General features: G+C 41.9%; 1 protein-coding gene across 2 annotated transcripts in view; it reads right to left on the bottom strand.

The window, feature by feature from the left end:
* The window catches only part of NEDD9 (neural precursor cell expressed, developmentally down-regulated 9), a 38,163-nt gene that overhangs the window by 12,464 nt on the left and 1,942 nt on the right, over positions 1-23,757 (bottom strand). For both annotated transcript variants that reach the window (XM_014878706.2, XM_014878698.2), the window contains exon 2: positions 9,212-9,652. In XM_014878706.2, coding sequence (XP_014734192.1) covers positions 9,212-9,652 — 441 coding nt within the window. The remainder of the gene's footprint in view (positions 1-9,211; positions 9,653-23,757) is intronic.

Here is a 23,757-nt window from a genome sequence, read left to right as displayed (position 1 = left end):
GGTTTTCCCCCTCTTGGGAAAGGTTCAGTAGCTAAGCTGAACAGAAAGAAGGCTGAGTTGAAAAACAGAGACAGGTAATTTAGGTATTTGAAAGAACCTGGCTAGCTGGCTAAAACTGTCATTTTTACAGAAAGCACATAGTGTTTATTCTCATGTCTTCTGCAAGCTGCATCAGGATTTTAAGTGATTGGTAACAAATTTCCTGACAGTAATACCTACTGTATCACTTTATGTTGCCTGCTCTGAAAAAAACCAAGCAACCATGCTTTTACTTACTAATTTGCTGTATACAATAACATACAGTGTATTTCCCTGCTGCCGATGAGTAAAGGTTGAAGTTTCACATGTGCTAAGGATACTCTTAGCAATGTTTGGGTTTGTAAGTTGCTATAGGTCTTAAGATTATGAACTCATAGCACTTTATTTTAATCCGAATAAGGTATGAACATTGGGCCATTATAAAATGCTCTGGTGTAGCATTTTCTGCCAAGACTGAGCTGTTGGAGAGCTTTGATCAAGTCTCACAAGCTGGAAGAGACGGGAGGAAGTCTGTAGAGGCATTTCTTCTGATGCACTGGACTTGTAGCTCAACTATGAGTTGTTTCTAGTGCTAAGACCCAAATGTGTCTGCCAGGCAAGAGGAAATGGACAGAAATGGCTGTATTGATTTCTGGGCTGAGCGAGTTATCAGCTGTGGCAGCAGAAAGGAACGCAGCACCAAGGCGCACTGTGACACCTCTGCTTTTCTTTGAGTGGGCGCTCACCACAGAGATTCTTAGAATATTCAGATGTGTGAAGATAAGAGCGCATGGCAAGTACTGCCCTGGTACAGAATGGATTTATTTCTTGATGCTGCTTTCATCTTCAAAAAGCCTGCTCATTTTCTCCTGCACTTTATCTCCATTTGCTGTCCAAGACCTACACCTATGAAGATTCTGCTGTAAATGCTCTCAAAAACTAAAGCAGGTCCACATGTCACTTATTCATGGTGTGTAAAATGAAAAATGCTAAACTCTGCAGGCTCAGGCATTTAAACAGAAACTTTTAGATGTGCCTATGAAGTGCCTCATCCGTAGATGCCCAGTCTCAAAAAAAGCCCCTGTGGTATTCTCATGTAAACAACAGCATGCAATGAAATGGGTGTTACAATTTTGAGGCTGTATTATTTCAACAAGGCTTATACAAATTTTGAGTTGCAAGTCTTGCAGATACAGAGCACAAGTTGTGAAACAAATTTAAGAGAAAAAATGTGACATCACAAGCTAGCCTGGATTCAAACCCTCACTGCTGGCGAAAAGGGTATAACCAACGGCTTTGCAACCAACTGCTAACCTAATCCTGACTTTTAACTTCTCCTCTTCCATTAATCAGTACACAAAAGCAGGGTCATTACACTGTTTTTAAATTTTGGGGTTTTTTTCCTAAATCTGAAGTGCAGGTTTATAGTCTTTCCAAACAATTAAAAAAAACCCATCTCTGGAGTTACATAAATGTCCTAAGCTCTGATTAGTAGAAAATGACAGGGCTCTATGAAGTGTGGTGGAATAGTGCTGAACTTGCACTAGCTGTAGCTTTAGATGATAGTGTTGAATTTTTTCTCACTGATGCTCATGATTGCAAACTAAATGCAGATAAAAAGGTCTCTATCTCCAGATCTTCCCGAATGAGCTGTACAAAGCACCAAAAAAATCTCAACAGTTCTGTCACAGGCAAGATTTGATTGGGTGTTTTCTTTTTTTTTTTTTTTTTAATGATTTCATGACATGATCCTGCTCTCTCTCACCAGCTCTAGGGCTTTCTGCCAGTTGTGTTATGAGCAACATTTCTGCTTGCTTCAGTGGAAAAGGCTTGGTGCTGGCTGGCCTTGAATTGCAAGGCTGACTGGGAAGGGGTATTTCCAAGATTCTGGTAAGAGTCATTCTTGCTTACAAAATGTAATTAAAGAGAGTCAAAGCACCACCTCTGAAAATGTCCCATTTTTGAGAGGAGAACAAGAGAGATGAGCAAATCATACAATTACTATTAAATTATCAGCATTTTTAAGAGGAGTGTGATGAGGATAGTTGTTCAACATTCTTGATAAGAGTTTTACCAGTGTCATGTCATCTCCATGACAATTACTCATATTTAGGCAGACAGAGACATCATCATTTTTTGCATGCATTGGCCAACAGAGCTAAAAAGTTGATGTATTACAGGACTGGTGATAGAACAGGCATGAACTCCGAAATTATGTCTATGGCTGAGTCTTACAGAGAAAGAATGCCCCCCAATTATTGTGTGTAAGTTTTAGTGGAGAAATACGCGTGTCCACTAAAGCATTCTCTGGAAAACTGTGATTACATCTGAGCTGCAGTTTTGATAAATGGAAAGTATGTGGAAAAACTCAGCACCTCAGCATTCAAGTCTCTTGTCCATGATAAAGAAGAGTATCTTGCTTTGGCCATCCCAGTCTGTCTAGTCTCCCCACTTAAAAAAGGTTGTCATGTGAAGAACCAAACTGGTACTCACTTTCTGTGCTGGTAATACTGTGACTGTCTCTTTTCAAAGACAGAAGCCCAAATTTAGGGCAAGTTTGGCAGAGGAGAGGAAACAAAAAAAAAAGATGAGGTGTTAAGATAGTTAGAGCAGAGAGTGTCCTGTTGTGAATGACATGAAATCCTAAAGGCTCAGAAACAAAAAACAGTTTGGTTCACTTCATACAAATAATTTTAATCTTTTGAGGTCCTTCATCTTTTTTTCTGTTATTTCTTTCCTCCTATATTTAATTTCTAGACTGGAGGGGGTTAGCTTCATTTGGGAATTGTTGTAACAGGGTATTTCCATGACTTCTTGTTGTCCTTTCTTTAAGACATTTCTCAGAACAGATCCTTCCCTGTCAACAATTTCAGTTTTTGTGAATCAGCATTTCCCAGTGGGCAAAAAATGGGTGAGACGAAGCATTGCCAGAGTGTCAATTCCACAAGAGCATTCTCAGAGGTACACTTGGGCAGAAACAATGCAAGTGCCCCTAAATCATTTAATTTGGGAACTATGCTGCTCCGAGAGAGAGAGGGAGGCAAATTAAACCTTCCAGGAGGAAGAATCTTGATTTGATTTGATTTGATTTGATTTCATTTCATTTCATTTCATTTCATTTGTAGAGGTTCTCTGGCTCTCTAGCTGCATTGGCTCCATTTTTGTATGGGTATCTCAGGGCAGCTGTACAGACAAGTGCTTCTTGTAAGTGGTGTTTAGATTAGCACAGCTTGCTTTGGCAAGTTTATGGAAGGCACAGACACCTTTTAAACAGATAAAAATTCCATCCTTAATTGCTTGTTCCATCTGTATAATAATTATACCAGACCTCAGTCACGACTGATTGTGCATACGTAAAAGTTGTGATGATAAGACCCAATATATAGGGAATATATTACTGTCTTTTAGGGATTAGGGATGGACTGGCTTGTGGAAGAAGGTTCCTGTCTCCTAGGAGCCTAACTACCTTAATTTCACTTTGCTCCCATTTGAACAACCTGTTTGGGGAGAAAGATTAATTTAGATTCATGTTTAAAAAAAAAAAAAAGATGCAATACTGCCACTGCTTTATAAAAAAGAAAAATTGAAATGTTTCATGCAAACATATGGAATGATGATATTCTGATGCTAATTAGTCATCCTCCAAATCAAAACATGTAAAAAATTATAGAATGCCTGCCAAGACTTTAGATTTCACTAGGACTGTATTTTCTGATGGCCAGCAACCTGTCTTCATCTACTCATTTCCTATCTCCAGAAACCACACTTCCTCCTTATGATGAAATTCACTTTCTGAATAATCAGTTTTCCACTCATGTGGAATGCTTTTTTCTAAAATGCTCTGCTGCTGTGCTTAGTTTTTAGTACTTAGAGGGCAATTTAGATTACCAGAATTTGGTGTTTTGTTTCAGACAAAACCAAAGGTTCAGTTAGGTTTCTAACCACCAAGAAAGAGCCCATAAGCTTGCATTTTTCTTTTATTATTACTATTGTTTTACTGTTTTTAGCAAAGGTTTGATCCTTCTCTTGTGCAGACAGATTTGTGTCCCTAGAGACCATGGTTATTGGATGAGATTGCAGAACTGGCCTTTTTTTTTCTGATACTCCAGGGGAAAAATGCATGCCTCTGGTCTACAAATAGAACTGATGAAAAAGAGCCCTGTGCTCAGGGAGGAACAGGGAGTAATGTTGAGCTCATATATTTGCTCAGCCTAATAAAATGCAGTCTTTTTCTTGAAATACTTCTCTACAAATCACATCAGTCACTAACTACTGCTTACTCTGCCTTGTAGATGAGGGATTAACTGCACTGACTTTTTATCAGTAAAATGGTTGTTCTCCTATTACCGTCACATGGAAAGTTACAAGTGAAACTCCCGAGCCTAAGAAAAGGGCTGTATGCTGTTTTAACCACTGAGCTTGCATTTACTTTGAGGCATTTTCATCCTTTAGAGCACACTTTGTGAAAGCGAGCTCTGAGTGTTGAGGTATGTGTTACCATTCCTGCTGCACTCGGCAAACTTCCTGTGTGCTCAGCACTTTCAACACTGAAGCAATATTTTGTTACGAGGGATACCAATCCCCAAAGCAGAGCTTGTAATGTGAAAGCAGAAGAAAAGAGGGACTATATGATCACTGCTTGGGCCACTTATGGAAACCCCACCACAGGAAACTGTGGTATTTCAGGCCTGAGGGTAAATGGGGACATTATCTTGGAATGTAAATACATTTTACCAACAAACTGCAAAACACTAGATATGATCCCATTCTTTCTGATAACAAAATAATCCGCCACACAACTCTTTACTGTGCTTAATATCTTCCTCTTCTTACTTCATAAATGTGAAAATAGGCAAGGAAAAGAAGATAATAATGTAAAGGCAGGCTTATTTCTGGAACAAACATTATAAGGAGCCATTTGTTTCTTCCCAGCTAGGACAGTACTTGTGTAATTGGAAGGAAAAATGTCATAATGTGGCTAACTGGCTCCTGCTACTGAAGTCTGTGCCAGAATTGTCAGGGTGGTGCTGCTTGTGGGGTGGTGTTTCTCGTGCATGGAACCAGCATGACTCTTAACATAAATAAAAACCAGGGACAAGGTCTGTTCCCATAGCCATGGTTTACCCAAACCTCCTGCTGAAGGCAGTGACCTCTTGATAAAGGCAGAGACAGTAGGATGGCGGGGTGTGAAACCCTTGGTTTATCAAGGACATGTTTATACTTGGAAATAGGCCAGGGATGAAGATGAGTTCCTTCCCTATTCCCTTCTCTCCACTTTTAAAAGGTGGATAAATCTGAGTGTTTCCTGAACCGCAGTGTTCCAGTTCAAACAGACCAACAAACAGGAAAGGAGATTTGCTCCAAGCTGGCATTAATCTCTATCTGCCAGAGCTGGTTGGAGCCTTGTGGGAGCTGTAGTTCAGGGCTGGTAACTCCCACAGTGCAGTCTCTTCCCTGGTCAAACATCTGTCTCATTCTGTTTTGTGTGGAGTTTCCTTGATCAACATTTCTCGGGAGAGCTGCTGGTTCCTACAGAAAGCTGTTTTCCAGCAAGGAAATAATTCCCTTAATTTTTTTGGCTAATGCTAGTTTCAGGATGGCAGGGACAGCACAACAGATCAGCTAGGGGAAACACTGAATCATAAAATGAGTGTTTCAATTATAGCAGTGACTTTTTTTTTCTCATGTGTAGCTTTCCCTACTTCAAAGCTTAGGTGTGAACTAATGATTAATCACAGATGCAAAAGAATCTTTGTGCTTTGACAGCACCTTTCCCAAAGGATGTTCTCAAAGCAATCCGTACAGAATGACTTCCCTCATAATTTACCCACATATTTTGCAGATGAGATGCAAAAGCACCACTCAAGACCATGCAGAATTCTGCTATAAGGAAAAAATCCAAGTTTCTTGAATGTCAGATTTGTCTGAAGTCTCTTTCTCTTTCCTGGCTGCAGCAAAAGACAGTAAGTTCCAAGGCAGAGCACAGAAAGAGGGAATAAATTCTAAGATCCAGCTTTCACCTCTTTCACGCTCCTCAGACACTCTCCACACTTTGGGGTGGAATTGTTTTGTGACTGAACTTGCAGCAGAGCTCCAAAAGCCTGAGGCTAACCAAGGCTAACTTTAAACCACCTCTCCTTATCTCTGTCATTGGTAGAATGAGTTCTAGAAGGTGCTATTTTCATTTGATAGAGGGAGCCAATACAGCTCTGTTGTCAGCAGCCAGTTTGGCCAGAATCAATTAATCACTGTAATTACCTGCCTCGGGACTCCCTTTTGACTGGCTTTGCTTTGCTGGCTGAGGAGATGCGTTACCTCAGCACAGCTTAATAACATGCCTGCTGTTGATTTACTGCTGCTCGAGGCTAGACAATTCCTGCCTGACAGCAGCTCCTGAGCCCTGCCTGCAAAACCTGTATGGCAGCCAAGCCACACGTTTGCACAAGGGAAGCAAGCAGACACGTGCAGAAAGGGATAGCACAGAAACTGCTGCTGGTCCCGCTTACAGAAGCGTCCAGAGGACACAATTTTCTTCTCTAATTCCTGCTACGGGAAAGGAGAAGACTTGCATACAGCAAGAACTTGCAGCAAAACCCATCAACATCCTTAAGACCAAAATACACAGCTTTCTGACCAGCTGATTCTGCTGATGGGAGGAGGCAGAGTGGCTCATTTAAGCCTTAGAAGCAGGTGTCACAAGTCTGAGAAAATATATTATTCACTTTGGAAGACAAAGCAAAGAGACCCCTGTTTTGGTTTAGGTTAGGTTTGGTTTTTTACGAGCATCATAAAGTCACTCTAAGACAACCCCAAATCAAACCTTCAACATGTCCAGCTTTTCTTAATATTAAGGATTGCTTTTACTGATCCCTAGAGGAGGAGGATTTGGAGGGCAGACTGTTACCTCATACAAAGGAGATAAGTGCTAAAGTGCTTCCCTTTAATTAGGCTTTTCTTTCACAAAGGCATTAGCAGAGAGTTGCAGCTGTAGCTGTAAAAAAACAGCAAGATGGGGATGATAAAGAATGGAGTAGTTTTACCTCAGACACCTCCTTCACTAATAAGTTGTCTCTTGCCTGCCAGGGTTTCAATCCCAATGGGCTCTTTTTAGTGTAGAACTGAGCAATTCCAAGGAGCGAGAGATATATCTACCTCTGATCAAAGTAGGATGCTGCCATTAGGTTTGCCAGCCACTAATGCAACATAGTGAGACTAAGGACTCTTAGGCTAAATTTATTTAAGTCAGGACTAAAACAAGTAGCAAATATTGGCTAGGGCTAAGCAGGTTGGCATTTACTTTGATGGAGGATGAAAGGCTTTATAAACATGCATGTTTAGTTATTTTACAGTGAGCAGCATAGCTGGCCTTCCATGGGTTGCAAGGAATTAAATGAAAACAAGTTAAAACTCTGACAAATAGATAATTTTCTAAAGGTGACTTGAATTCAGAAAAATTTGTAATCAATGTTGCCGAAAAAAATTCTAGGCAGAAACTTGGGAGAAAACAGGTGCTTTACAGCTTCTGGTTTTTGTATCTCAACAAGAACATTGAACTTAGACTAAAACAAAGATTTCGGTCTCTTAGTGTTCCAAGAGTTTTGACACAGTCCTAGCAGCCTAGCAGGTTTATGCAGAATGTCCTGTTATTTTCATTGGAGCTGGAGAGGGTGGGAGAAGGGAGAAGAAACCTCTAATCAGTAGGAAAAATCTTTCTGTATGGAGTAGAAACATGAATTCATCATGCTAAGAAAACTGTGCTAATAGTATTTAGGCAAGTCAGGTACTAAAACGAAGGTACATAGTGCTTGCTCCAAAGTAATACCCTGGGCTCTCCTACAGAGCTTAGTGCAGATCTGCTGTATGGTGCATCTCCCATGCCTCAGCTGGATATGCATCTCTGAACAGTGCTGTAAAATGTTTCCTACAGCCATACCCTAAATGAGATCTCTTCTGTGCTGCCCCATCAATAGGCTATTTACCAGGTGGTCACTAATTACCTTGGAGGGCATCCACTGTACTGTCTCTTGAAAAGATTTCAATGTATATAGTCTATATGGAAAGAAGAAAATGAAAGAAAATATATGGGAGTTATCAAGAAAACCCACGTAATTGCTCCAAAAAAGCTCCTATCTCTGCCTGTGCAGCAAGTGCAATTTTCTCATATTATCTTCCTGCACAGCCTATAAAGCATAACTATGGAAAAGCTGAACAAGCAAACCTCTTTATAAATTGACTTGGAGTGATTTCAAAGATCTTTCTCTCTTGCTCAGAAGGCAAAAAATCCATTTATTCTTATCAAGGAAAATTAAATTATAACAAGGAAATAAAAGCATTAGAAGATGTCTTCCAAAGGCCTGACATGAAAAAGGCTGACTTGTGGGTGATGTGGGGGAAAAACACAAAACAGACGGTCTTGCCAATCTAAATTAGATGAAAATTTAAACCAGTAAAGAACTTCCTGAGAGAGCCATCATCTGCTCACATAAATTGGATATTAATGCTGCTGTGCTTTAAGCTGTAAAGGTAAGGAGGATGCTGATATCTGGAGCTGTTGAACTGGGAATAGAGGGACTGAAAGAATTGCTTTTTGGCTTTGTACTACTTCCTTCCTTTGGTATCTTCCTTAATCTTTTTCAGTCACCAGGGTACCTGTCAGGTATCCTGTGAAGGTAAAATGAGGGAGTGGCAGAAAATGAGGAGAACTTAAGAAGAACAGCAGGGGTAAGGGGAGACACACATAAATGCAATAAAGCAGTAATGGCTGCATCATGGAGCTGCTGCAGCTCTCACTTTCAACCAAGAAATTTAACTGTAGATAAACATCAAGCGCACTCTTAAAAGGTTTAGGTTTAGTATTAAAACATCCCTCATTATCATCATCCTCTTGTTTCCTCACTCTTACAAGTAACGGCCCTTGTCACATCAATCATTGCTTCCTCTTTGTAGTTTAGACCCACTATGACTGCTACAGCAAGACAGCATATAATTTTTAATTAAAAATTACTTGGGCAGATGATGTAACTGTTCATTAATAAGTGGGAAAGTTCATCTTACTGCAGCTGATATTTTGAACATATAAATGTGAGAGTGCCATAGGCCAAATGTGCTTCAGCCTGGGAGGAACCTGAATCACATACTTCTCTCAGCACAGGTGAGCTGTTTGGAGCTGTGAAGTAAAAGCAAATGCACACACCTTGTTAGTCACAGCTGGACCATCAATACACCTCTGCATGGAGGGTGGCACCTGGTAAATATCTTGTCCCACCAGACCATGGCCAGTGGGTATCTGGTAAATTCCCTGATGCCGGTGGGAAGGTGGCACTTGGTAGACGGGGTCCCGTGCTGAGGCGTGTGAGCTCGGCACTTGGTAGATCTTTTGGTGGTTGAAGGGCTGATTCATCAGTCCTGAGCTGGGCATATCCTGACCAGAAGGGCTGTCCTGCACCACGGGACCTATCAGGAGTTTGACACGGTTGCCCGGGACGATGCCTTGCCGGCCGTGTAAGGAGCAGAGCCACCATCCTTCCAGGCCCTCCGTGTTCTGCTCTATCACCGTCAGGATGTCCCCCTTGCGGAAGGCCAGCTCTTCTGCACACTCGGGGACATTGTCATACAGGGCTCTTGCCATAAGATTCTGTGGAGAAACAAATGCAAGAACAGCAAATCAACAAACAAGCCAGAATTCTTCTGTATCTTCAAGCACATTCCAAGTGATAAGAAATAACACCTGAATTTGAAAAAGAAGTGTGCAGGAAATCAAAATAACATGGAAAATCATACAGCACAAGATTCCTCTGTCTCAAGCTGGAAAAATGAGAGGCTTATGCACTAGCAATACTGCTAGTGATAAATTTTCCAGCAACAGTGGGTCAGATAGAAGCTCTTTATATGGCCTAGTCACCTGAACAGATAGAAAGTCAGGAGAGTTCTGCTCCTGGCACTGAGGTGCTCTTCCTGTGAATGAGGGGCTTGTACCTTCACCTCTTGACACTGATTTCCCTATAAATGTGCTCTGTGTACTGCTACAACCAGCTAGCAGCCATTAAAAATAAACCTGAACAAGACTCACAAGGAGTAAGTAATCCAGAGTAGTTTTTCCCAAACATTTTTATATTTGTGGGATTCCAAAAGACTTTCCATGGAGGTGCAGATCCCATTACTGTAAAGACAGTGGCCTGGCTTTTCTTAGCTGACACCTGCAGGTGCCTTAAAGTGATGGATCTGTAGACCACCTGGTAAGAAAAACTATCTAAAATAAAAGTTGGCAAAACGCCACAGGTTTTGAGCTATGATGCTCGTCTTTGCATTTATGCCTTCTCACTCTCTGCAAACTTCTTCAGAGGCACAGCACAGCATAGCAGTAGCAAAATAATGTGCCCAGTGACCCCAAGTGGGGTCATGCTTGTGCCATGAGGAAAGCAGTGCCCATCTCTGTGGGCTAAAGAATGTAAGAATGTAGGTATCAACCAGCACCATAAAAAGCCTCTGTGTGTAATTTAAGGGGAGTCTTAGGGCAGCCAAGGAGTGTCTTTGACTTGTGTCAACATAGTTTAAGCACTCTTAGATGCATTTTGCTTGATTATGTCAAGTGGAGCAGTACCATTAACACAAGGGAACTTCACACAGCTCTACCCCCAAGCATTTGCCCAGTGCTTCAGGCAGGCTTTGCAGCTTGCCCTGACTTCTGTCCTGTTGGGGTGCTACTCCCAGCAGTACCTCTGCTATGAAGTTTTAAGCCAGCTCTGAGTTAATGTACGACTGTTGGCTGTGATGTGTTACTAACAAGAACCATCTCCTCTCACAAATGGAAAACTATCTCCCTCTTCTCTTTCTTTGCAGGCCTCTATGGCACATCCAGTTCTGAGTAACTGGCCAAGGTATTCAATGGAAAGTAGGCAGGCTGTCTGCACTAACATTCTTGGACCCCTCAAAAAGGCCATGAAGATTTAATTTCTTGGCTCTGGTGATATTTCCAGACGTGTTGGAAACAACTGCTCCATGACTGCCTGATGTTCAGTGAAGGCGGTCAGCAGAGATGGTTATAATCTAATTGTAAGCACTTGAAAAAATATACAGAGCCCTGGATCTGGAGTGCTCAAGCTGAAATATTTGGATGCACTACACAAACTGAAATGGTGTTAATCCACCAAAAAGGATATGCAGCTGTCTTAAAGATTTATCCTTCCAGTGTCAAAGGAATAGTGTCAAGTAAAGTTTAGTGTTTTTACCTGTCATATTTACCCTCCTCCTCGGACACATCAGAACTTTTTTTTATCATCCCTTACTAATATCTTTCCCTGTTGACACACTGATGTTTTCCCATCATTCCTGTGCTTCCTCCAGACAGAGACTTTTATGTGACCTTGTGCAGTGTAGCAGGTTGTGTGCAGGGCTGACTGGTGGATGGAAGGGGATAGGCTCAGATGTCACATAAAAGGTAGGTGAACTTGCACTTCCCAAGACGTGCAGTGTTGAAATGGGGTGAACGAGATCAGTTTCCTCTTCTCTGAATGGGAGATCAGCTTTCAAATGTATGAGAAACACTGGCTTTGCCTTTCATCAGCATCATTAGTGAGGTCAGTATAAATTAAGGTTTGGCTTGGAAAAGCAGGATTGCCATTTTGAACTCCCATGTAAAACAGCAGCACTGGGGCCCACCACTCCCTCTGATGTATGTCTACTCAGCTCATCAGTCAACAACACAAAGATATCAGAAGAATGTAGATAAAGCAGGAAGCAATTTTTGTCCATGCTTTGGCAGGACTGTAAAACTATTATTTAAGGATGGTAAGAACAGTGGTCTCTTCTTGAGCACTACCTCTGTGCCCTTGCTGTGTTAACCAGACTGCTTAGCAGAGCCCATGAAGCTCAGAAAACAAAAGCCCCTGCCTAATCTGAATATTCAAGTTAATCTCTTATCTTACCACATTTTTTTCTAGCTCATCTTTCACAGGGGAAATCTACTAATGGGACTAGAGCCTGTGCAACTTAAAGAAGACTTTCACAGAAGAGCTGTTTAAAGGAGGAAGATTACAGCTGGCTGGGGGAGGAAGCACAAACCAAGCAGGTTAAATCAATGATAAATGTGTATTCTTCTATACTTTGGTGTTCAAAGGTATTTGAAAAGCTTGATTAGCTTCTACAGCAAAACAATTCTACGAACAAAGACGAAATGGTGGTAGAATTAGAGCAGACAAAAGTTCCCATGTGAATTTTTTTTTCCAGTGGCTCATTATCTCTGTCCCAGTGACCTTCTCACCACCTGGCATGCAGCATATTAACACTTTCTGGATGTGCTTCAAGAACTTCTTTGCTGCAAACAGCTTCAGATTCTCATTGTCGGTGTTAACTCAAGCACCAACATGTGAATTATACTAATTGGTTGCCACTTGTTTCACAGCCATTTCCCCAAAGCCTTTTAAATAGCCCAGAGCCATGCCACCAGCACTAGTCACCGATGGAGCAGTGAAGCAGGCAAAATATTCCTCCAAATAAGCACTGGGACCAGAAACACTAAGCCTGTTGCCTGGTGCCAGCAGCAAAGGCACTGCTCCTGCTAAGCAAACCTTCTGTGTTTTCCTGACTTCATTCTTCCTCCACAGGATTGCTTAGTATGAGCTTCAGAAACAGTGTCACAGTCACTTTCACGAGTCAGCAGAATCAGCCTTGAGAAAAATGAAATTGTGGCCACAGAAGGAAAGCTTTTGGAAACCACAAGGTACCTTTAACCTGCTGTGGTGATCAAGATGATAGTCTCTACTTTTCCACACAGGGAAAGAGGTTCTGATCAAAGACATCTTTCAACACTTGTGAGCCTTATCTCCACAGATTTGATAAATCTGAGTAATTTTTTGATTCTGTGGGCATTGTAGCCAATATATCAATACGCCTTCTCATTGGTGTCATCAGCTCAGAGAGTAGGGACAGTTACATGAAATTAACTGGACTTGCTCTGAAGAGGCATGGATCTGTTCACTCACTGTCTGAGAACTGGCACCAAGTAAGCACTAAGATCTGATAAAAGATGACAAAAGCACGGTAGTGACCTTTTGGTATCACTAAATGCTAAAAAACCCTTGGCCATTTCCTAGACAAATCAGCAATAGAGAAAGGGCAATGAGAAAATTGTCCTGGAACTTGTTTGTACAACTGGTAAGTTGCAAAGAAGTCCCATTATATTCCCAATAAAAATAAATAAAAAAAAACAATGGAGGGCAATAGACGCAGAACTACAAATTCAAGTTCTGTAAAGGCAGGGGAAAAATTACCTGATGCTAGATAGGGAAAAATAAAATTATTTTGTTACAGAAATCAGCAGCATTTCATAAAATTAAGATACTGGCAGCTACCAGCTTCTTTTAATAAGACTAAGACTGAAAGTGTTGCTCTCTTTGGTCCAGTTAAATTAACTACATGATAGGTGCAGCAGTGCTGTCCTCAAAACCCAAAAAAATACATGTGGTCTCTGTGCAGCAGCTCCATTCTCCTGAGCTCCCTGTGCTGTGGCAACCCTACTTCAAGTAATGAGTGCTTCTCTACAACTAATGGTTGATTGGAAAGACTCAGTTCAGCTTCTGTGCCAAGCCTTGCTAGCAACACCGGGATGTCTGGAAGTTGAAGCCAGGGTCAGGCTCCCGCTGTGTTAATGTTCTGTAGAGGCAAAACAAAACCCCCCCACATTTGTTCTCAAGAAGCTTAAATTCCTCTTAACCTTGGGCTCATGAGTGCAGTCAAAAGCACCTTATGTAAAATCACGGAAAACTGGAAGTTTGAGAGTCTTCTGTTAAACAAAGTGCTATCTCAGTTGTCAGCAGGTCAAAGCCAAAGGGAGCAGCCTGACCCTAATGACTGCTGCCTGGGGATTTTAGCTGGAACATACTGCAGGAAAAGACTCAGCAGACTCTGCTGATGCCATGTGTCAGAAACTGTCTAGAAGAACTGGAACTGAAATGGATTCTCTCTCGATCAAAAGCAGATTACAGTGCCAGTGGTCCCATCTTTCTACATCGGTTGAGACAAAAATAAAGCTTTCAAGCTCTCTCTAGGTAAAGTGAACCTGGGATTTGAAACTTCTGTCTAAGGTTTCCTTTAATGCCATTTAAAGTCCATTAGATATAAGCTAGAAAGGTCCAATTTGTATTCTCTGCATGCCTTAGATTCTCCTTTCTTTTGCACCTAGGATGCATGACCTAGTAAGCAAAAGACGCTGCTCTGAAAGTTGTCAGTTGCTCTACTTGCAGAACCCAAACTAAAAAAAGTAAGACTCTGTAAACTATTTTTCTTCTCAGATGTTGAAGAACTACAGGCCAAGTTCAGATACATAAGTGAGGTACATTACAGAACTGTCAAAGGTGTCTACTCTGTCCTCAGCCTATTGCAATTGATGGCTAACACGTCTGAAGCTGGATGAAGATGCGTGAAAATACTTTGAGGATCACGATCTGTTTTGGCTGCCCTTCTCTGCAGTGAAGGCAACTGATAGAATTCTGTAATTCATAGTCTGGAGGATAAAGAGGCTGTTTGTTGATGAGGCTAAGTGGCAGAAGAGGGAAGAGGCAAGAGTTAAAGAGAGTAATGGAAACATCTACAACTTCTGTTAGAGTAAACACAGCCAGTGACGTGGCTAACGAGAGTGTGTGAGGTGCCCACAGCCATGGAAGCAAACGCAGGAATAACAAATGACATGCTAGGAGATTAAACACAATGGTCTCTTTAAGGGCTGAGCACGGCAGTGCCAAGCTCCCAGCACAGGGCTGCCGACTTGACTCCTCTCAGCCAGCTCCACAATGAATGAACGCTCAAGGAAAAGGTTCAACCAACCATAAGCTCAAAGAATTCCTGCTGCATCCCTCAGAGCTGCAATACGAAGACACCCATCCCCGCTCTGTGCTTGGCTGCTGAGGCGTATTGTTTTGTTCAGCTTTGTCTTGTTTTATAATATTGCTTCCTGTGTGTAGAGTTTATGTGCAAACAGGACTGGAAAAATAGCCTCTGCTCTTCACTGAAAGAGGGTGGGACCCCTTTTTTTCTATTATTGGACAAACTGTTTCTTAAAATGAGAAACAGCTTCTCTCCTATGTTTAGCTAGCTTGGGAGTAGGAAGGGAGGAACAAAGGAAGGAAAGGTGGGGACAACATCTGTGAACAAACCAGTAGCTTAATTTTGGTTGGATCACTTTTAGCTATCCATCTCATAATACTTTTGATACAGATTCCCGTCTTTTAGATTTCTTAGAAATGAATGACTGCTATTCCAAAGTAAGCTTAAGCATTTGCATACCCTTCTAGGCTGCATTAGGCCCAACAGTAATGATCTGCCTGTGAGATAAAAAGGATCATTCTGAAAACCCTGTAAAAAGTGAGTTTCATTCTGAGATACACGGTTTGCCTACAAGCAGGACTGGTAGAAGAGAGGAAACTTTTAGCTCTATCGTGCCTTCTGACAGAAGGGTTTCAGTGCAAGAGTCATTGGACAGTTTAACTTCGATTCTTTTCAGCTCCCATCTCCTTTTCTATTTCTCACTGTCACTGCCCCTGAAATAAAGCATTCATTGTGCTGTGTTGGCAAGGAAAGTAGCTCTTGAGGCACAGTAGGTAACAGGTCTATCTATAACAAGCAACCCATCACAAAGGCTACTTAATAGAAGTTGACAGAGGTCACTGAATAAGACATTCAGCTTCACAAAATGTCTTTAGCTGGTCTGCTCAAACCCAGAAGAAGGCAGCGTGAACAGCCAAGGCAGTGCCTGATACACACAGAGCTGCAGTGGCATGTTCTTAGACAGGTCCCTATGGACATGGGGAGTGGACTATGAAATGGCACTGGTTGGCCACAACAGCCCCCATCCATGTGCAGACCTGCAACAACTCATTGCCAGCAACAAGCTGTGTGCAGACTTCTGCTCTTTATCTCAAAAGGATGCCTCCAGCTATGCAGAGGAGGCAGGAAGTGCTACCACAGCACATATCAAAGAGCCTCTGCACTAGCAGTGTGCCACAACTATTGCAGCTTCAGCAGGGCAAAGGCCCCGAGCATGCAAGTCAGCCTGTGCCTGGCTCTGGGAACTCTGAGATCCCCTGGCTCCCAGCTAATGACAAAATAAGGAGCCCAGTTGCAAATGTTCACCATGGTAATGCTTCAGTACGTTCCCCAGGCAAAGCCCAGAGTTCTACTTCTCAGGTACTCTCTTGCTTTCTAACAGCAAAACCCCCAAGTTTTTGGTTTAGCAAAGATACTTCTCTGGTCAAGCATTGCTCACCCAATTAGAAGTCCTGCTGGACGGAAATTAAGGCAGTTTTCCACTCACAGATTTGGAAGACTGGCTTCACAGCTAATGAGAGAGCTATGAGCCAGCAGCCTCAGCAGAGCCCTAAGGAGGACAGCTCTTCATCCACCCCAAGTATCCTTAATTTCTGGTCCTGTGCATCTCTGGAATAGAGCCTGTCAAGCTGCCTGGTGGTTGAGACGTGGAAAACCTCCTTTCCGCAGGGCAGAGAGGCAAGTGCCTCATTTCAGTGTCCACCAAGCTGTCCCAGCCCCTCTGTCTGCCTGAGAGGCCTGATTTTCAGAGTTTGCTCTGGCTGGGACTTTCTTTTTGGTAGTGAGACAAGTTACACAGAAAGTTAAGGAGGAAAAATGTGAATGTTCCCTTTCTTACAGGACCACACTTGGGTAAGCCAAAGTAGCGCTATGGGTGTCATGCTCTGGAATATTCACTGCCAGCTTTTGCAGACACAATACTACACCAAGTAGGGTGGGCAAGCAGACTAAAAAGGGCTCAGGCACTTCACACTTCTGCCCAAGAGATGTTGGCTCAATTATTGGTTCAACCAAGACTGGGATTCAATTGTGATACAAACATGTGAGAGGGTAAAAGTGCTCTTGTCTGAGAACCTTTTTTGCTGCACCACAATTGCTCCATTTTAAATAAATAGGAATATTTGTGTATCCATTTTTCTTTCTTTTGTAGGTAGTTGGCAAAGTAGTTTGCAAAACTGAGGCACAGCAGTGAACCTGCAGCTTGGGAGGGAATCCAAATGCATGTCTACGAAAGAAGGAATTCGGGGGCTAGAAAAAGTGGGTGGGGGGGAAGTCAAGGAAAAATGTGAAAGTCAAGGTTAGAACAAAGATCCTAACTAGTCTCTGGCCTGTGTGAATAAAATACATCACAATTCTGCACTGAGTGCATCAGCTTATTGCCATGCCTGAATGGAAAAGTGAGTTGAAAACAAAGATTTCTGGCTCCCTATCTATTGAGAGCAACAAAACAATAATTCTACATTGGCAAGAAGGAAAAAAACCCAGGCTTTGTTTGCTCAGACGATATTCTTTTGTCTGTTGACTGAGTTTTGGTTTATTGGCTTGCCCGGTTTTATTTCAGTTAGAGAGGCATTACAAAGGCAAGCACAGAAACATAATATCCTGGATGTTAAACAAGGTGTTTCTGGCGCTGGGAGGGCTGTACCGTATCCCGAACACCAGGCGGATGGCACGGAGCAGAGGGAGCTTCAGGGGAGCGGGGCTGCTCCCTTTCCCTGCGCTGGAAAAGGGCATGGCTGGAAGAAGAAAAAGGGGCACAGCTGGAAAAGGGACACAGCTGGAAGAAGGAAAGGGGCACGGCTGGAAGAAGGAAAGGGGCACGGCTGGAAGAAGGAAAGGGGCACGGCTGAGGGAATGGATGCTCCTCCGGCCAGCCCTGGGCAACACTCGGCTCCGAGCACGGCTGGGCTGCCAGGACCACCCACCCTGCGCTGCTGCCATCGCAGCATCACACACGGCTTGCGACACAACATCTACAGTCCGGCAGAGCGCTGATCCTCTTATTCCTCTTATTCCTCCGCCCCCTGAGCTCCTGGGGTGCCGAAATACCCTTCTCTTTGCTCCTTCTGGGAATACGAACCGCATCCCCCCGACTTACCTTCAAGATCTATTAATATTTTGGGAAATTCCACCACACCTAACTCACTAAGCTTTCTGTGTATGTTTAAGCCTCGTAACCGGTTTCCTTTCCCCCCACCCAAGGAAGGGTGTGATCTCGTTCCATGACTTTAAAAGGTCTTTTCAAATCTGTCTGAGGGCTGTGTGCCTTTTGTGACATCAACAGGGAGAGAAAAAAAAAAATCAACCATGCAAACAATACCCTTAGAGTAAATATGATCTCACTGTGATTAAACCACAGTACATCAGAATCAAAAAGCAGATGTAGAACTTAACCTCTTTCCCTCAGGCAAGCAATTAAAAACTTAATGAAAGGAGATCGGATGTTAAATGCTAAAGAATTGAAGAAGCAGAGCAGAAGGGGGAAAAAAAGAAGTACGGAAAGAAAGAATCCCAAAACGTGTGTTTTGAGTTCTCAGTTTTCCATTTTCTGGCATTTGTGAGCAGTCTTCTCCCAGACAAAGTTTCCTTAAAAAAAAAAAAAAAAAAAAAAAAAAAACAACAACCAAAAACTCAAACCCTCCTTCCAAAATTAACCCTTCCTTCTGCAGCTCTAGGGAAACAATTACAACTTGATGGTCAAGAAACTTATTGCCACCAACTTACTTGTTTGATGTCTCCAGCTTTGAAAAGTATGATTTTTTAAAATTATTTTTTTAAAAGCTAGAACTTAGATGAACTAGGACATGCTCTTCTTCCCCCAAGTCTCTCAAAAAAGTTTCATAAGAAGGGAAATCCATCCTACTCAATCAATTTAGTGTCACCATCTGGGATAATAAACAGCAGCTACAGCTTGGGATGCCCTGAGAGTCCAGCTAACTAAAGAGAAACCAGCTCAGGAACTCCTCTTTCCAGGCTCCCTCCAGCCCTCAGCAGGCTGGGGGACAGATAGCACCTTGCCTGTGAACCAGAATTCCAGAGGAGCCAAGCCTGGCTGGCAGCTGATGCTTGCCAGGCTCAGTCAGAGTCATCTCCATTCTACAGGGCAGTGGCCAAAAGTCAACAAGCCTCCCAGAACAGCTCGATTTTGGCAAGTTGACATTTTCTGAGTAAGCATATCCCCAGAAAGGAGGGATGGTGAAGGTGTCAGTGAGTTTTAAACAGCTCTGGTTAGTGTGCTTAATCTCAGGCTGAAACACAACTTCAGCTGTATTCTTGATCGTGTGAGAGATTGGTTTGGGCAGTTCCTGGGTTGCAAACAAAATAAAGCAGTATAAAAAGAGACAGAAAACAAAAGAAGATATTTGCTTGTAAATACGCCCTTCTATAGCAGTAAAAATTGGTTTATTACCCTAAGCATTTTAACTGGATGTAAAGTCCACAGAACAAGAGCATTCATGACCCTACCTACTGCTAGCTGTATCTTAAACAGAGTGCACACTTCTAGTTGTCTTTTACTTAACCCTTTAGATCAGAAACTTCTTTAGAAAGAGAATCTTTTAATGTTCTATATCTTCCTCTCTTTGTCTGCAGCTAAGCAGGTCCTTTTTCAGTGGAAGAACTGAGATTTACTCCTAGGCTCCTTCAGCATTTTCTAAGATTTGTTGTTACCAAATGATTTATAGTATTGCTATTGCTAAAATTTTCAACCTTGCTGTCGATGAGGCCTGCTTAAAAAAGGGCTTCTGATGTGCTGACTGCATTCCTGTAGAGTAAACCCATTCTTATTACTCTTCCTTTTCCAGGCAGGCTGATCCCTTCTCTGACTGTGAAGAAAGTGTTTTCAAACCAAATATAAAAATAGAAAGGTGAAAATTGGCCTCATCCCTATAGAGAAAAATACAATTTTTGTCATGCTATGCACTTGTGTTTCTAGGAGTGTGAACTATAGCTTTAGCAGCCCTGTTTCATGTCAAACACAAGCTACGTCCAAATCTGCTGTGGAAAAATGAGCTCCTTAAAATTAAGAGTTTCCACTACTGTAATGTCTAGACCAAAAGGCAAAAGAAAATGGGCACTTGCCAAGAGCAGGCTGTGATAATCAGGCAATAATATGCAGAGGCTGCACTCTGAGCTGCTATAAAGTGACCTAGTTTCACTGATGCTGAGAGCTGCAGCCATTTACAGGCAGAAGTACCTCAACATGCAGCTTTACTTAGCAGCAGCCTTAATAAACATTGCTCAATACCTGCCATAAATATTATTTTCATAGTACAGTCCCAGATGAGTGTCTGATCAAGCCTACTGCAGGCTTGGCATAAAGCACCTTTCAGGGGCCAGAGTACTGCTCTAACAGGAGATGTCCACTGCTTTCATGGATTCTCTTAGAGCATCTATTATGTAAAGAAGCCTCTTGAAAAGTGACTTATGCATTTGTGATTCCAAATGTCACTGAAAGTGGGTTCCTACAGAGGCATGTGGCCTCTAATGTCCTACGAAGTTCAGCTACTTGTCTCCATCAAGAGTGGCCAGAAATGGGAGCAGTGTAAGATAAGGGTCCTCCACAAGTGTTGCAGCCAAGGCAGGGACTGTGCACACTCCTCTTAAGCACTTGTGTTGCTTTAAAAATTGAATTAAGCTCTGGACCTTGGGAGACAGGTGGGTTCCTAACTGCTGTTGGTATGAATGGGATTTAAGTACTTAAATCTTGTGATAAGTTAGTCCAAAAAATAAGCAAGGCAAAAGGGACTTCACATTGGCCCTTAAGTGACCTAAGCACATCTGTTGTATGCAGAAGGCACTCCCATAGCCCTAACACCTTTGGTAACAGCAATATGACATGTAGGAAGCTCTATGCTCCTCGTTTTCTACTTTTTTGTATGCACTAGATGCACCTGGCCTTGCTGCAATTACTCTGGTACTTATAATGAAGCACAGGCAATACACTAATACAAATTTCTCCTCAGACACCACACATAGGAGTTCAGTGTTTGGTGACCAGGTATCAACTTATAACTTCCATAATTTGCAGTTCAGTGCAAGTATAATCTTCTAACCCCAGTTATCTCTGGGCTTGAGATGGTAAGATTCCAAAGGTGAGTTTGTCTGCAGTCTTAGGAATGTGCTCCAACACTTAAACAAGTTCACAATAACACTTCATGAGACTTCTCCAACATCTAGCCTATATTCTGCAAGAGAGCAGAGTTCAGCAGCCTTAGACAATAACCAGTGAAATGTGCTTTCATTTTTCCTTTGTAGAAGATGTTTCCATAAAGTCTTACTATTAGACAGTTTTCCTGCTCTCTGATCTGATAGGCACCCCATGATGAAGTATTTTGACAGTATTGCACTGTTCGGAATCAGTAGAGTTGAGTCAAGATATCTCAAGGCCAAGTAGTGGTCTAAGGTGCAACCTGAAACCTCTAGCAGGACCTTAAAAGCAAAAGTAAAACCCCCTAGACAAGTACTGAATGCCTCTTGTACTATCTAGAATCAAACTGAATTTGAACTGTCAAAAAATAAGGAAGGCTGTTCATTTGGTAGTTCTGCTTCCCTATCAAATACTAGGAACTACTGGACAGAGACAGATTAGGCTACCAGTTTCTGATTAAACAGATTTACAGCTACATTACTCAGGAGCAGCTGTTAGCATAAAAAGATTGAAGCTTAGAAATCAGGCATAAAAATTGCATGCTGTTTGCTGTAATGCTTTGTGATGGCTCTTCTTCCTCTGAAATAAGCCTGTAACGTCCCTAAGCTCTATCTGCAGAACAGAATTAAAAGCACTCTGCTATCCTACCAAGACTTTGGTAGGGCAAGTGGACACTATTGTGAGAGCTCCTCAACTACCCTGGGGTCCTGGGGCACTCACCTCTATTAAGCATACAAATATAAATCTGCAGGGGGGGTGTGGAAGGGGATGGAGGGCACCCAGAGGCTACAGCCAGAACATGAAAATGACAGTGGAACTCCAAGCTTTGTGAAGGGGACAGTCCTTCTGGCTACAACTCATTAGTGCTGCTGCTGACTTAGGTCTGACCCTGCTAGACCTCAGCCACCTCACTCTGTATGTGCACAGGTGAGAGAAAAATCATGAAACTTCCATTCTAAGCTCATGACAGTAAGAGAGATGGCACAAACTTGGACAGCTTTTCCCTGTTTGTTGGTTTTTTCCTCCCGTACTACATTTTACAAGGCTCTACAGATCCTATTTACTTCTGAGTTTGATTGCACCCTGTGATTGCTGAGGTACTGAAAAAAAAAAGTGAAACGAAGAGAAGTGAGGAATAAATGAAACAGAGAGGATTTGGTTAATAAAGTACAGACAGTTCTTTCCCTTTTACATGGTCCAATACTCAAAGTCTTTCATTGCCAGGGTTACAAGCAGCTTTTCACAAGCACTTCTGGTTGAGAATATTGTATTTCTTCCCAGGGACACTATTTTGTTTGTCTTGGCATGCAGACATTGTAATCAAGTCTATATATTACAGGACTGTGCCTTAGCACAAATGGCAAGCATTTCGAACCCTATTTAGGTTTCTTCCTAGCCCAACAAATTATCTAAAAATAGATAATCAAGACCTCATACTTTACATCTACGTCATTCCTTTTGGCTTAAATGAGGTAAGGAATGCAGGGTTTTTTTCCTCTCCTCTTTCACTAACTGTTTGGAAGTTTTAGTAAACAGACAAGTCCCCTTTTCTTCCTTCCTTCCCTCTCTTATTTTGTCTTGCATGTGAACAGACACCAAGCTACAAAAGCCTTACTATGATAATGTCTTCTCCCTTTTGCTTCTGTTACACTTTTATTGCCTGAGATAAGAGTGCTGGAATTGGTGGCCAGATCTTCCCTCTCCCATCCACGTCCTTCCCTCATCACGGTGACCCACTGGTATTTCTGTTGCTGCAGAGTATATTGCAGCTCTAACTGCTCCATCCTTGGAATCATAGCCTGGGTTTGGTTTCAGAAAAGGCTGACCCTATCTCCAGGATTACAGAATACTGGAATGGAGTCCTGTGAGAACTTGATGGGGTGCAGTTTTGTTGTACATGGGGATTTAGATCAAAAGCAAGCTGTTGTCATCAAAGAACTGAGGTGTTACCCTCAGGCAACTGCACCCCTACAGGAATCTCTTTCTGAAAATTAGAAAAGTGGGACTAAGAAATGCTCCAAATCAAGTATTTCTTACACTTAAACTTTCCCATCTTTCCATAGCTCAATTAAAATAACTTCTGTGTTCTCAGGCATTTAAGTAGGATATGAATGGGAGAACAGGAGCTGACCTGGGGTTAAATATCTATTTGCTTTAAATAGTCACATAATAACAATAATAATAATAATAATAATAATAATAATAATAATAATAATAATAATAACAACAACAACAACAACAACAATAATGTGACTGTATAATAATTATAATAATAATCGCTGCATTTCACACAGGTTGCAAAAGATAGACAGTGGTGTAGAAACATACGTAAAGTAAAATTCTGAACTTGCTTAAATCCACAGGGATTCTCCCTTTCAGAGGATTCAGACTTGAGTATTAAGATGCAAGAATGCAATGGACAATAAAAAAAGCTTAGATGAAGGAAGAGAGGGAGGGAACAAATTTTGAAAATGTCTGAATAAAAAAAATATGTAGATTGAGTGGCAGAAAGGATTTCTAGAGGAGAAATTACCTTGGGTTTAGTCACACTGAAAGCAAAGTCATGAGTGATGGAGAGACATATTCAGGGTCTCACCCATGAATCAGTTCCTGTTCTATTCTACTGTTAAAACTCTGAATTAAACTAGAATAAGCATTTCAATTATTTCTTTAAATGAAGCCTTTTGGGCTATCATAATGAAAGTAAGGAATGACAGGCCCCAAGAACATAGGGCCAAATCTGCACCTGGATGCTAAACCTCCTTTGAAGT

Source organism: Sturnus vulgaris, chromosome 1, assembly GCF_052056855.1.
Source record: "Sturnus vulgaris isolate bStuVul1 chromosome 1, bStuVul1.hap1, whole genome shotgun sequence".
NCBI lineage: Eukaryota > Metazoa > Chordata > Aves > Passeriformes > Sturnidae > Sturnus > Sturnus vulgaris.
This window is presented reverse-complemented; position numbering and strand designations above follow the sequence as displayed.